Genomic DNA, 15,830 nt, shown 5'->3' on the forward strand with positions numbered 1-15,830 from the left:
AATAAAATTTACACATAAAAAAGAAAACACTTGAATGATGCAAACAACTCAAGAAGTCTAAAAGGATACTGTACAACAGTAAAATAAAGGCCAGTTCCTATGACTGGTCTCTGATATGACCTTCCAAAGATAAACTAATCCATCAGTTCTCAAAGTGTGGTCTATGGATCCCTGGGGACTCCAACACCATTTCAGGAGGTCTACAAAGTCAAGACTGTTTTCATAATAATTCTGAGACATGATTTGTCTTTTCACTGTGTTGACATTTGCACTGCTAAACCTTAGCATGAACCAAGGCAGCAGCACTAAACCGTACTAGTAGTAATTATGTTCCTCAATGAAAGGAAGGAAGAAAGGGAGGGAGGGAGGGAGGCAGGAAGGAAGGGAAAAGGGAAGGGAGGAAGGAAGACAGTTTCACTTAAAATGTCCTTGCTGAAGCAGTAAAATTAATTTTATTATATCTTCCCCCTTAGGTATGCATTTTTTAAATATTCTGTGTGACAAAATGGGCAGTATTCATAAAGCATTTCTGCTCCACACCGAAGTACAATGGTTGTCTCAAGAGAAAGCATTTGTGCAATTGTTTGAGTTACTATATGAACCAGATGCTCTTTTCATAGAGCTCCATTTTGACTTGAAAGAACAACTGGTAGACAAACTGTGGTTATTCATACTTGGATACCTGACAGATATTTTCTTAAAGATGAACAAAGTGAGAATGGAACTTCAAGGAAGACTGACAGCATTTGTTGCCCAAAATAAAAGTTGAGCTTGGAAATGAATGTCAGAATTTTGGAAAATTTGTGTCCATCACTGGGAACCTGACAGCTTCCTAATACTTAAAGCCTTTTCTGGTGAGACTGGTGGTGATATTAACCAGAGTGATTTTTTTAATACTGTATAGTGAATTGTGACAACTTTTGGAAAAGATGCATAACTTAGGGAACCAATAGTTTCCAAATGACCAACGCACAATTTTATAAAATCATGCGTGGGTCAAAGGTCCATTCAATGTGCAAAGTGGACCAACGGATGTTAAAGTAACAGAATACAAAATGTTCACTGCTATGGTTTTAGATTCAGGGCAAATGACTCTTCAGAAACTTTTGCTTATTGTATTTTGATATGCTGTCAAAGAAGAATGCCCACAACTACCTGAAAATGGTATTAAAATATTCCTCCTTTTCCAACTGCCTATCTATGCGAAGTCAGATTTTCTTCATATACTTCAACCAAAATAACATAGTGCAAGGGATTAAATGGAAAAGCAGATATGAAATCTCTTTTAAGTCAGACAGTAAAGAGCTTTACAAAAATGTAAGTAAATGCCACTCTTCTCACTAGTTTTCTTTCGGAAAATATTTATTTTTCAGAAAATATCTTGAAGATGTGATTGATTTAATACTGTCATTTTTAACTGGATTAAAAAGTTTACAAATTTCTGTTTTAATCTCTAATATGGCAAATACTGATGGATAAAATTCCTTAAGAAAAATTCTTGAGCTCTCTATCACGTTTACAGGTATGAACAGGCATTGATCAGAAAGTCTGAGAACCGCCGATCTAAGCATATGTAAGCTTGTGAATACCATCAGTGTAGTGGTGGCCAGGGATGCTGTGCTGAAGCTCCCAGGATGCCTTGCTCCCACCACTCTTCCAGTCTCTGTTCAGTTTATGGAGCTTTTCCTTGGAAGACTAAGCATCCCACAAGGCAACATAGGTCAGCCTGTCCACCTTTATTTCCTGCCATGGTACGTTCTGGAAGCTGCCTGTGGATTATTGCAGAGAATAGCTTAGAACACTACCTCCAGCTGGCTCTGAAAACAGTTCCTGCATAGTTCACACAGGGTGAATGACAATTAAGTTTGGGAGGAGGACATTCAAAATCTCATTCTAAGTTTCTGGTTGCTGTCAGGTTCCGGTTCAGAGGGTGAGCACATTTCATGCATTTTTAGTATTTTTCTTCCTCCACACGCCAATTCACGTTGTGGAACTGTACCCTAGCTGTGTTGCCTGTGGAACACTTCTGCCAGTTTTCATCATTTTCAGCTTTTATTTTATTGGGTATTTTAAACACAGCACGGATGGAGATTCATGGCGCACATCTAGCTTGCTGCCACCCTAATTAAAAATCTCTTTATTCCTCAGAAAGAAATCGAAAGGCTCACCTGTTCTGGGCTCATATACAGCTTGGTCCCCACTTGTCCTGTGTGTCTGGCGTACCCTGGCATTGGGGTCAGAACCAGCTGGTCTTCTTCATCCTGGTCCATTGCAGTCACCAATCCAAAGTCTCCAACCTTGACCACATCATCCATTGTAAAGAATATGTTGGAAGGCTGGAAAAAAATGAAACAGACAGAAGCGTGGTGGGTGTGTATGGAGAAGGAAAGTGAAGAGAATTATTTAAATGACTACAGAAAATAAATACAAGACACTAGATATTCTCAAGCATGTTTCTCTTTACAATGGGCTAATATGAAAATAAAAACAATCCTTCAATGCTAGACAAGTACTGTGAGTAAAGAAGACACAAGGGTAGCAAAGGGAGTGAATATTTATTGAACATCTATTTATTTATTTAAATTTTATTTATTAATTTTTTGGCTGTGTTGGGTCTTTGTTGCTGTGCACGGGCATTCTCTAGCTGTGGTGAGCATGGGCTACTCTTTGTAGTGGTGCCGGGCTTCTCACTGCGGTGGCTTCTCTCGTTGCGGCTCTAGGCTCTAGGCACAAGGACTTCAGTAGCTGTGGCTCGTGGGATCTAGAGCGCAGGCTCAGTAGTTGTGGCGCACGGGCTTAGCTGCTCCACGGCATGTGGGATCTTCCCGGACCAGGGCTCAAACCCATGTCCCCTGCATTGGCAGGTGAATTCTTAACCACTGCGCCACCAGGGAAGTCCCTGAACATCTATTTCAATAAATCCTTAGAGATTCACATTCCCTAGGGTCTACGGTACTTAAACCTCAATCTCATTATTCTATATACTCTCCCTTGGCAAGCTCCTCTACATTTGTGACCTAAGCCATGATAATAATAATAATAATAGCAAATGCATATATAGCACTTGCAATGAGCCAGAAGCTGATCTAAGTAGTTCATTACTATTAACTCATGTAATACAATGCTTTTAGTCCTATTGGTCCCTCATTTCACAGATGTGAAAACTGAGGCCCAGAGAAGTTAAGTAAGTTGCCCAAGGTTACCCAGCTAGTAAGGGGTGGAGCAGGGATTCAAACCCAGGCAGTCTGGCTCTGTGAGAAAAGGACTTCTGCTCCACTGCCATGGGTCCAATTCTTGCCCAACGGTAGCTAATCACTACTATTTGGTGAATGAACGAAACAGACTGATCTTCGGGCTTGTGTCTGAGAGGGGAATGTAGGCTGTCAAGGAGAATAAGAGCTCTTAACTACAACCTTGTGTTGCCTCTTCTAATACTCACAGGCTCCCATATACCCCACAACCCCCGTCCCGAGTTCTAAACTCTCATATGCAACTGTTCATAAGATACATCTAACCACGGGCTCCTCAAACCCAAAATCCCCTACATGAAATACATCGTCTTTCCCTAGAGCCTACTCTCAGCCCACATGACCACCATTCATAGCCCTTGAAATAAGGGAAAAGGAAGCCATTTAGCTCACAAAATTGACTTTCACTGGGCTTCAAATACTGCCAGATGAAAAACATTTTATTGCAAAACTCCAAAGTGCCATCATACAGTATGGACTTTGAAACAATGAAGTTATTGCATATAACCAACATCTACGGTGATACCCTCCTACTTTCCCTCAAATAACCTTGTAAGAGAGACAGGCCTTAAATTTCATCTTTCCTCCCCTCTCCGTGCTCTGCTGTCAGCTGTTATCTACCCAACACTAACAGACTTTTTTTTTTTTTTTTTTTTGGTTCTCCAGCATCTTTCCATTGCCCTACGCTTCCACCAAAAGTATCCTGACGTGACTTCGGGAACTCTCTTCTTCTGGGCAGCAAGTCCATGGCTCATACGGGATGTTATCTGGAGGTTGCATCCAGAACTTGCATCCACCAATCAGCATAATCCCAGCCTCTGGCCAGGCGACTGGTTTAGGGACGCATATGTGTTCCTGGCTTATCGATTAGAAGAAAACCAGGTAAATCAACTATACTCCAATAAAAATTAATTTTAAAAAAAAGCTCATTTAAATGAAAAAAAAAAAAAGAAAACCCAGGACTTCTGATCAATAGCAGGGGAAAGTGATACTTTTCTCCCCAACACCTCCAAAAGACTTAAAACATGGAGCCCTGAGAACTTCTGGCAGCTGTGTTGAGACTGCTACGTGACAAACACGTGACCAAAATACAAAAAGGTTAGAGGGCCTAGAAGGTTTAACATTAGGCTCAATGATAGGTCAGAATGAGCACAATACATAGCTTTTCAACTGGGAATATGTATATATGTAAAGAACTCAGTCACTTCGCTGTTCACCTGAAACTAACACCACATTGTAAATCAACTGTACTTCAATAAAAAATAAGTAAATAAATAAAATAAATGACTTTAATAGAAAAAAAAACCACATTGAAACCCTTGGGTGATGTTCCACAAAAACAGACCTTGAGGTCCCTGTGCATGAGCCCTTTGCCGTGCAGAAACTCCACCGCCTCCGCGATCTGCAGGAAGATGTGCAGACATACGTTCCTCTCTCTTTCCTCAATGGTGCAGCGGCTGTTCAGCCAGTCTTTGAGGTTTTCCTTTCTGCACAGCTGCATCTGGATGTAAAGATACACCTTTGGTGAACTGGGTTGGAGTTTTTCCACAGAGTTTTTAGTGAGATCTAAACTTAAAGTGGTTGGTCTTGAAGGAGAAATAGACAAAGTAGGTTCCGAGGAAGACTTGCTACTGGAATGCTGGACTGCAGTTAGTTTATCAACACAATGGTTGCCCACAGGCGGTCGGTTCGTTTTGGGCTCTTTGCTGGATGCGTTATCACAGCCGGAATCTTCAAATACTATAGAAGAGGAGGTTCGCTCCCTTGACCTTACATAAGGGGAAGCTTCAGAAGGACAAAGTTCAAAAGAGTGTCCCTCATCACTGCCATCCCTAGTACCGTCTTCCCCCTCGCAGTCTGTAATGCAGCTGTCCTGGAGGTTGCACACCGCGTCCACCGACTCACTCGTGTCTCTGTGGTCCATTCCGGAAAATTCCAGTGGAGAGAACTGGCTCTGGGATGAACCTGTCTGGCCACAGGAAATCCCGACCGAATAAGACCTACTGCTTCTTGGAGAAGGGGCTATGATTTCAATGCGTTCCTTTGTAGAGAAAGGATCCATTCTGCATATTTTAACGGATGGCGCATCCGCGGGACTAGGAGAGGTGAGCGGCCAGTCTGTGCTAAGAGTGGGAGAAGTACAAAGGGATGAGAGTGAATACGTGTTGATTAAATTATGTGAACTACATCCTTTGTTTGCTTATTTATTGACTGATGTATTTTTAATGAAGTACAGTTGACTTACAGTGTTGTAACTACATGCTTTGTCTCCAAAGCTTCAACTATAATAAAGCCAGTTACCAAGTGACAACATGGAAATTCAATGGAAACATGCCACACGAGACAAAGAGCATCACAGCCCATCCATTCCTGAATTGGAAATCTAGGTTTTAAACTGGAAACAGTTATCTGGGACTGTCATGCTCAGAACAGCCAAGGCCTATGTGCAAAACACAAAGCACAGAGGAAGACCAAGGCCAGAACCCCTTGGTGGCTGTGATTCGGAAGCCCCCATCCCAATTAGGACTTGAGACGCAGGGTCGCTTCACCTGGTCCTTCTGTGGTTTGGCTACTGGCTGTGTATATAAGTGTCACTGTAACTAGGTACCTCATGTGGATCTAGGGCTGTGTTTGGTACTTTTAGGCAGGAATTTTACTCCAGCTCTTTACTAAATAGTCTATTTGTAGCCTGCTCCCTTTTTGTTCTCATCGAGTAGTTTTTAAAAGCGCCTTCCTTCCTAGAGAACAGCATATTTAACGTGGGAATTATCATCAGGTTGCCCAAGTTCATGGTTTTGTTTGCTTTTTGGTTTTTGGCCTCGCCGTGCGGCTTGCGAGATCTTAGTTTCCCGACCAGGGATCGAACCTGCGCCCTTGGCAGTGAAAGTGAGGAGTCCTAACCACTGGACCACCAGGGAATTCCCATAAGTTCATTTATTTCTTTTTTTTTTTTTGATGTGGACCATTTTTTAAAGTCTTTATTGAATTTGTTACAATATTGCTGCTGTTTTATGTTTTTTTGGGTTTTTTTTTTGACTGCGAGGCATGTGGAATCTTAGCTCCCGGACCAGGGATTGAACCCACACCTCCTGCATTGGAAGGCAAAGTCTTAACCACTGGACCACCAGGGAAGTCCCAAGTTCTTGTAGTTTTAACTGCAAATAGTTTAAAACTGCTTTAGAAAGGAGTTGGAAATTGCTAGCTACTAAGAAAGTAAATGAAGATTTAAAATAAAAAATGGAGGGCTTCCCTGGTGGCGCACTGGTTGAGAGTCCGCCTGCTGATGCAGGGGACACGGGTTCGTGCCCCGGTCCGGGAAGATCCCACATGCCGCAGAGTGGCTGGGCCCGTGAGCCATGGCCGCTGAGCCTGCGCGTCCGGGGCCTGTGCTCCGCAACGGGAGAGGCCACGGCAGTGAGAGGCCCACGTACCGCAACAACAACAACAAAAATGGAGACAAAAGCAGACAATATCTCTTATTGAGAAAGACTGCTGTAAATCCTGCAGTGAATTATAAGTCATAGAGCTCTATCTACCAATGATTTTAGAAATTCATGTTCTGGACAGAAAAGAAAAAAGAATTCATGTTCTAAAAACTAAATCAACCTTTCACTTAACAAGTGACTAGAGAATGTTCCAAAACATGATGACAGAAACAGTAATCTGCTGTTATTTTTCTTTAAAAAAAATCATCTCTAAAGTTATAGAAAGGATATTTTGTTCATGTAAGCCAAAAACTAGCCTGAAATAATACTAGTTTTTAAGTCTATGTCTAACCAAGTTACCTTTCATCTTTCAGCCAAATTTCATCCATTTTCTCTTGCCACTTCTCTGGTGGTGCTTCCAACCAAGCATTGAAATATCTAACAATTCCTGGGTGTTCAAGCTTGGCTAAGGCTTTAACTTCTCGCATGACCTTTTCCCGAGCTAATTCCCTGAAACAGAGAAACAATGAAGACACTGAAGGTTGCTCTGATCTGAAGAAGCAATCATATCCAAAGACAGTACAAAACAATAAAATAAAATTCTCCCTTGTTCTAAAATGGGGAACAGACGAGTCAGCCTAGCGGCATAATTCTAAGAAGCCAAAGAGTAAATAAGTCTTTATTAGAAAAAAATATGTATTTCTAGTATTTCTTTTTTCTTCCAGAAATAAATGCTTACAAGTACATCTATCCATTCAAATAAAGAGTTCTTAGCTGACTAAAAATGAATGACTAAAGACCCTTGAAGATAATTGCTTAATGCTTGTTAATTAATAGGGGGATGAATAGGTGGAAGTGAAGTATTCAGAAAAGAGAGCTCAGCCTGGCAGCTCCGGAGGATGGAGAAGGACCAGCCCGACAAGGTACATACAACAATCCAAAAGGCTTGTACGAGCACCTTTGTCTGTTTAAAGCCTCAACTACTGAATATCATAGGCAGTGATGTTTAACCAGAAAAGCATCTGGATTTGATCTTCTGCTTTGACAGCTTTTCTGATGGATCTAAGCTCACATTCTAGGGATCCCACCATCACCTGAAACAACATAATAAATATAAGTTATATCCTCTTCCGTCCCCAAGAGACAGCTACTCCCACTTTTCTCTCTGTGTTTCATTACTGTTAATGGTCCCACCCTGAGAATCCTGGTAGGTTTCTGGATTTTCCATATTCAGTGACCAAATCCTACAGTTTCTCCTTTTTAATTCCTGATACTCATTCCTTCCTCATCCATCTCCACTTCTGCTGCACTAATGCTCTGTATCTTAGGACTGAACTTCTGCAAAAAAAAAAAAAAAAAAATCTCCTAATGAACATGCTTGTCTCTTACTACATACCACCTCCACTTTGATCACGTCATTTTTCTGCTCAAAGGCACAACTGTCTATGGAATAAAATCTAAACTCCTCTGCTTGACATTTAAGGTGCTGGAACCCATCTTTGCCATCTTTCTTCCATACTCCCCTTCATTCTCTCTCTTTTTTTTTTTTTTTTGGGCTGCACAGTGTGGCTTGTGGGATCTTAGCTCCCCAACCAGGGACTGAACCCATGCCCGCTGTGTTGGAAGGGCAGACCTCCAGGGAAGTCCCTCCCCTCCATTCTTACCCTTGCTCCACTTGTGCCAGAATCCTCAACTAACCTCTACATCCCCTGCAAATGTTTGCCTAGAGCCTATGCTCAGGCCATTTCATGTACTTGGCCATCCCTCCCCTACATGTGTGTCCGCCAAGGGACAGGTTACCCCTGAACACGGCGCAGACAACACTACCACCACGAGGCTTGCCTTCCTTGACTGCCTTTCGGCTACCTCTGCACTTTCTTCATGAGATGCTGTTTACTAAATTAAATCACAAGTCACAATCTTCCTGGCTTTGCAGTTATTTGAGTATATATACAAAGGTCTCAAATAGTTATAGATTCTTGAGGGCAGAAGCCTTTCTTAATTTTATATCCTATGTGGTACTCTGTACATGTGAATATTTCAACTACTCAAAACTTATACACCAAAGAAAAGAATTAGTCCCATAGTACTCAGGCTGTCCCATTCCTATGTCCCTATCTGTTGGACAGCATGTTTAACTGCTAATTAGGAAGACAGCCCAGAAATTAGTGCACATTCAATCAAGAATCCAGAGGAGGCTTCCACAATAGATGAAAAGGACGGCGTAACTGAAAGCCCATCATCTTAAGCATCACACTGTTCTGAGCCCCAAATTCTACTTCTAGGAATCTATCCTAAGGAAACAGACGTGATCAAAATTTTATATAAAAGATGAACAATGCCAAGCTGTGTTTTTTTTTTTGGCCGTGCCGAGAGGCATGCGGGATCTTAGTTCCCTGACCAGGGATCAAACCCACGCCCCCTGCAGTGGAAGCACGGAGTCCTAACTAATGGACTGCCAGGGAAGTCCCCAAAGTTATTTTTAATTGCAACAAGTTAGAAACCTAAATATTTAAAAATAAGAAATGGTTAAATGAGACATGGCACAAGTATTAACTGGACTATTTTCCAGTCATAAAACACTTTCAGTATATTTTAGCATTTCAATGACATACTCTTAATAGCAAGGAAAACACTGAGAATACAACGAAGGAAGCAACCGATAAAACTGTATTGTATTGATATCTGTGCTACGAACTAGGTAAATTTATGACAGAAAAAAAAAAATCAAAAGAAAATACCCTAAAATGTTAAAGGTGTTTATTACTAGGTAGAGTACACATGGATCGTTTTTTGTTTTAATACTATTCCTTATTTTCCACAATAAATATAGATTATTTTTAAATGGTGCTATGTATTAAAGTCTATAGTTATTAAAATTCACTATGGGAATGCCCTGAGTTGTTAAGAATCAAAAACAAGGGCATATTTTTTAAGTAGATACAAAGCGGTCAAAGTAGATGACACTTTTAAAAGATAGCTAGTTACCGGGTAGTATTGAGAACATAAGATTCAGAAGGTCAGAAACTCTGTTTTCTATAGTCTCTATGGAGTATAGTAAGGACATATTGCCTATGAGATTAGATAATACAGTCCTAACTCCAAGTTTACTAAAAGTACCATCCATTACCTGTTGGGGAGACGGATTCTCTTGATGGCATAATTGCAGTCATCAACTTTGTTTCTAGCTTCAAAGACAACTCCAAACCCTCCACGACCCATGCACTGAATCGGTTCAAAATCTGTTAGATAGCTTAAAAAAAAAAAAGTAAATTTTAAAAAGTTTGAAAAAAAAAAAAAGTTTGTAATAGTTTTAAATTTTGTACTGATAGTTCAATCTTATTTTATGATATGTAAAAATGTATAAACTAAGTTTCCTAGAACTTATTTTAATAGAGCGCAGTTTAAATTCTAATAGCATTCTTTGCTTTTCTGTCTGTATAAATGAAGCAAACACATTTTAATTTTGCCCCTGGGAATTTTATTAAAAATTTTAAAACTTCTGCTTAATGGGGAATCACTTGTTAATCACTTATTCTTACAGCAATTTTAGTACTGTTCTGTCCTATCCAATACTTTCCATCATCCATCAAAACAGTTTATCCTTAATTCTCTAACCTTTTACCTCTTGTGGCATTCTGTATTCAAGTAGAAAATGTATTTTAATCTTATGCCAGTGCCTGTGTATTTTATGGAAAAGATTGAATCAGTCCCATTACATTTATGTACGTTTTTAGCCAGAAACCTTCTCTAGGAACCAAAGCTAACTGAAATTCGCTGGGGTGCCTCAGGAGTCAGTGTGCTCATCACCAAGGGTATTTGGACAGAAGCGAACTCACCATCTGGCACTTACAGATGGACCTCCACTTTGTAGCCCATTTCCCCTGTTGACCTCTCTGATCTGCTCTGTATATTCCAGCCAACTTGCACCAGGCTCTCTCACAACTTCAGAGCTTTTGCTTCTGCTATTTGCTCCAGGGGGATGCCCTACTTCTTTGGACTTAATAAAAAACCTCTATTTTTCTTTCATTCTGCTCATCTCACCACCTCTGTAAGGCCTTCCTAGACCCCTGTCTTAATAGTGTTCTTATAGCACTTTGCACATACTACTTGCAACTGTTTAAACTTAGTCTCAATATTTTGCAGTTATTTATAAGCAGCTTTCTCTCTCCACTACTACTGAATTGTAGGGACCTTGACTGCAGGAGAGAATTCTTTTTTCTCTTTGTATTTCCGAAGCCTGGGCTCACCTGGCAAATAGAAGGTCTAACAAATATCTATCGAATAATGCATGAATTAATAAATGAATGAATGCACGCATGCGTGCTGTGGAAGACATTCTTCCAGCCGTGTGAGGGGGAGTTGAATTAGATGATCTTTGGTGTCCCTTATAAGGCTAACTTTATTACTTTATGACTTGCACACTCATATTATTTTAGCGGTTGGCTCAGCTTTAGAGCATGGTGTTAAGGAGGAGAGACAATAGATCCCAACCCTCCATGGGCCAATTACCTTCACAGAGAATGAAGAGTAATGATCTGTATCCCTAAGAATAGCTAGGCAAGGTACTTGAGTACAAATCCATCTCCCCAACTGCAAAAGCCCATGAAGTTCTTGTCCTACTCCTGGAGAGCCAACTGAATTATCTTCCTACATTAAAGAAAACACTCATATGAAAATGGATATATCTTTTGAAAGGAGAAACATCTTATATATGATTACAGCTTTTATAAATATAAGTATCATCTTGCCTCAGGTCCCAACTTAGGACTTAAATTCATGACTGAATCCACAGCTCATGTTCTTAATAATGCCTAGAACATAGTAGGCACTCAATAGACATCAGGTATTACACAGAGATCCTGTATTTTTAAAAACAATCAGCTGTTCTCTTCATAGTGAATAAAATGGAAGGAAAATTGAGTCTAATTCAATTTTAGAGTACATTATTCCAATTCTCTTCACAACAGCCTTACAAATATATGCTTAATCACCATACCCCACTCACCCTCCCTTCTCCACCTGTCTCTTACTCGTGACTTATTATGACGCCCTCTTGAATCATCACAGCCAGAGTTAGTTACTTATAGCTCATGGCTTTTTTCCTTATATGTTTATGTTTTCTCTAGTATCACCTTCCCCGGTAGACTTGAAGCTCCTCCAGGGGATAGGACCAGTCTTTTTATTTCTCCCAAAGCCTGAGGTACTGCACACAGTCGTTCAGAAAGATGCTGAATGAACAATGAATGGCTTGGGTACTGAACTGCCCATGGAGTTGACGGGCCCCTCTCCTCTCCCTCACTATAAGTCAGCATTTTTATTAGCAAGGGTATTAAAGCCCTTACCACTTGCTAGTCACCTAGTACGTTTTGCTAAACATACGGATTACAGCTAATTCTTAACTTTTGAGAAGATGGTATTAATGCAGCTTAGATTAAGTCCATAGATAATCAAAATAACCCACATTTTAGCTGTAATTTTCCATCTTTTCTGTCAAAAAGCCATTTCCCTAGATATTTATTAAGCAGTAAGTTTCATATAGAGCTTCTCCTTGTCCCTGTATCACGAAAGTGCTAAGCATGATATCAAAACGAAGGGGAAAAGTAGCAATAATCCATGTAAGAAAATTGAACTGCAGCACCATTTCTTGTCCCACAAAGCGTCAAAATCCGTACACCTGACAGATCTGCTTACAGATTTTCTACTTTTATTTTACTTTCAAATTATCTGAATTGGCCGCTTTTTAAGTAACCCAACTCCCTCTTCTGTTTTTAAAAATGATCTATTCTATTGGTGTATTTCTCCCCAGTTTTCTGCTTCTTATTTTAGACAGAATAAGGATGAAATAAATAACTGAGGATTAAGTAACATAGGAGATTTATGCCATATTCCAATAACATAAAAATTATTGTTTGGTATTAATGCCAAGCCCAGTACATGGTAGACCCTCAATAACTATGTCATCTGAATAACAACTCAATTCGGTGGCTGTAATTCTTTTTTTTCTTTTCCTTCCAGTTTTATTGAGAAATAATTGACATACATGGTGGCTATAATTCTAAACTTTTATAACACTCTATTTCTATCCCTCTTCTATACCACCTTGTATCAGTTTAAGTAACTTGAGGGATATGTCTGTTTTATTTACCTAGTCATACATTTTTTTGAAAAAAATTAAACAATATCTTAGTTTAGAGGTTGTTTTTCTTTCTTAAGTGAAATACAGTCGGCATACAATATTATGTAAGTTTCAGGTGTACTACATAATGATTTGACATTTGTATACGTTACGAAATGATCACCACGACAAGTCTAGTAATCATCTGTCCCCACAAAAGTTACTGCAATATTATTAACCATATTCCTTATGTTGTATATTACAATCTCTGTGATTTATCATATAACTGGAGGTTTAGAAGCAGATGTTGAATGAACAACTATTCTATTCTTCATCTATTTCACCCACCACTCCCCCTCTCCCTTCTGAACCACCCATTCGTTCTCTGTATCTAAGGCCATTTCTTCCTGGATTTGAACAGTTAGCACCAGAAGCTACAGCACACATACATTTTATGAAAAGACTCATACCGTGATACATATCCAGAATTTTTTATGTCATTCCAGCTACTGTCATTAGCTTCTCCACTGACAGACTCATATTTATTTTCAGTTTGACACTGAGTTTCAGATTCTTTCCTTTGCTGATAAGGTGGGGGAGAAAAAAAATCCCTCTCAGTACAAAGCTGAATTGAGGTTAGCTAACAATATTAGGCTATAAAATAACACTGAAGAATAAATAATATTGAGAAAAATAAATGCATTATAAGAACATAAAACAACAGCATTTCCTTTGTCAAAGGGAAAGGGAATGATCAGGGTGAAGCCAGACTGCAATGGGTTGAGGAGCGAAGGGGACAAGGACGTGGAGGCAAGAGTATGGGCAACAATGATTTTAGGGTAAAACTTAAGGAAATGGACGCCTTGCTCCTCACATGCACACACGCACACGCGCACACACCCCCCCCAAGTTTTCTATAGTCCCAACACTTTGAAAAAGATGAGATTCTAAACAATGTCTTACTCTGTGAGGATGAGGATGGAAGAGTCTGCGCACAATGAAAGTTGTTGCTACGATACAAAACAGAATGGTTCCAGCTATTTCCTTCCACCAGTGTAAGAGGAGAACGGGATCCTTTCTGCGGATACTCCTGCTGTAATTCGGGTTGTCGAGAAATCGGACTGTGATCTGTGTGCTCCGTTTGTTCCTTTCCCTCTTGTAGTATGGCAGGTAATAACCATTATCTTCAACAACAAACATTAAAAGTGTTTTTTTTTAAAAAGATAAACCAATATAGTTCCACCTTTAATTGCTAAAAATTATCCAATTTCCTACGACTTTTAACACTAATTCCTTTTTCTAAAGTTTCATCTCCTCTTTAGTACATCTTTCTATTGAATAATAAGACTAAAAACAACCCTTAAGGCCTACTCCATTCATTATCTCATTAATAATTCAATCCTTTAAATGCAAAAAAGAAAAAAAATTAGACAGTACTCAAACCTCCTTTGCGGATTTGAAACTTCACTTTCATTTAGCATCAATAAAATATCAAATTTTACCATGACGAGGAGAACATCTCCACATGCTCTCTGGTTCCTTTCAGGCTGTCAAAATGAATTTGTCCTAGAAAGCAGCCTGTCCTTTTTACCTTCTATTTTATACCACACGGGCAGATTACACAATTCTCTTTTACCTTGCATTTTGATCAATATCAGATAGACAGCTGTCTGTAGTTCAGAGCTCTCTGATTTTTGTTAAATCAATTTAAATTCTACAATAATTTCCCAGGTTTATCATCTAGGGTAAATGATGAGGAGTCTATGTTTTTGCCTAATGCAGATCTAAGCAATTTTCTTTTTTATATCCAACTGTTCAAAAAACTTTCATATCTGAATATATCCTAACTTTAAATACACAGGAATGTGTTTCACGTCAAATGTCACCTATTCTTGACTTTGTACTAATTTTCCTTGTCTGAAAACAAAATTAAAATAACCCCATTTTATAGCATTTTCACATAGCTCTATGGGAAACACCAATCTTCTTCATTATACAGACTGATATTATATAGACTATATTATATAAGCTCATAATTAAGTAAGAGCTAATAACAAGAACTAATGCTTATTGAACACAATTATTTGCCAGGCATGGTGCTAATTAAGACTGTGCATTATCTCATTTAGACCTTACCACAACCCAATAAATAGATATTAGGATTACTATACTTTTGTTTTACAGATGAAGAAACTGAGACACAGGTAAGTTAGGTGTGCCCAGCCTAGCATGTGGCAAAACCCTGGCAATCCGTCTTTTGAAGCCTTGTACCCTTGGCCACCATTCACAATATCTGCCCCCCAAGATATTTATTTTCTACCCTCCAACTGGCTACTTTGCATTTGAATTCTATTAACTAATTTCAAATTGATAAATTAAAATAAACAGAAAAATAAAAACAGCATTTTCAATCCAAGTGGAATCACACTCACCATATGGATACTGCAAGATTGAAAGCACACCGTTACTATACTCTTCGTGAGAAAACTTATCGTTACTAAGACATTTGTCAAATTCATCAGACCCCACCAAGACAGGAGTTCTGGAAGGAGAATCTAAAAGAAAATGGTAAAATCTTAACTGTTAGGACTTTAATGAAAATGTGTGTGCCTCATTCATCCAAAAAACAGATATTCAAATAGCACAGCTCAGTTCAAATATGTAAGCCAAACAAATGGCCCAACGTTCTTTCTCTTGAAAAGCAGTCTTATAGAGAGATGAGTCATTTAAACGAGTAATTAAAATAGGATGTGATATATGTGATAAAAAACATATACAAGGTACAGAAAGATAGCTGAAGGAAAGAGATGGTTTAGTATTTGAATTCAACTCAATTTGAGTGTCTCAAAGAACATGATGTGATAACCAGATGTTTCATAAATATTCTTTTTTTTTTTAAATAAATTTATTTATTTTAGGCTGCTTTTGGTCTCCATTGCCGCGCGCAGGCTTTCTCCAGTTGCAGTGAGCAGGGGGCTACTCTTCACTGCAGTGCACGAGCTTCTCATTGTGGTGGCTTCTCTTGTTACTGAGCATGGA

The 15,830-nt window shown here is 39.2% G+C and overlaps 1 protein-coding gene across 4 annotated transcripts in view; it reads right to left on the bottom strand.

The window, feature by feature from the left end:
* Nucleotides 1–15,830, bottom strand: part of EIF2AK3 (eukaryotic translation initiation factor 2 alpha kinase 3) — a 67,131-nt gene that overhangs the window by 11,228 nt on the left and 40,073 nt on the right. For 3 of the 4 annotated variants that reach the window (XM_024743760.1, XM_024743764.1, XM_024743763.1), the window contains 7 exons: nucleotides 15,224–15,346; nucleotides 13,755–13,975; nucleotides 13,262–13,374; nucleotides 9,804–9,926; nucleotides 7,034–7,183; nucleotides 4,594–5,371; nucleotides 2,169–2,336 (listed from right to left, as the gene is read on the bottom strand). In XM_024743760.1, coding sequence (XP_024599528.1) covers nucleotides 2,169–2,336; nucleotides 4,594–5,371; nucleotides 7,034–7,183; nucleotides 9,804–9,926; nucleotides 13,262–13,374; nucleotides 13,755–13,975; nucleotides 15,224–15,346 — 1,676 coding nt within the window. Of the gene's footprint in view, nucleotides 1–635; nucleotides 1,770–2,168; nucleotides 2,337–4,593; nucleotides 5,372–7,033; nucleotides 7,184–9,803; nucleotides 9,927–13,261; nucleotides 13,375–13,754; nucleotides 13,976–15,223; nucleotides 15,347–15,830 lie in introns of those variants that run through there. The other variant, XM_024743761.1, reaches the window with a different exon arrangement.

Source organism: Neophocaena asiaeorientalis, unplaced genomic scaffold, assembly GCF_003031525.2.
Source record: "Neophocaena asiaeorientalis asiaeorientalis breed wild unplaced genomic scaffold, Neophocaena_asiaeorientalis_V1.1 scaffold114, whole genome shotgun sequence".
Lineage (NCBI taxonomy): Eukaryota > Metazoa > Chordata > Mammalia > Artiodactyla > Phocoenidae > Neophocaena > Neophocaena asiaeorientalis.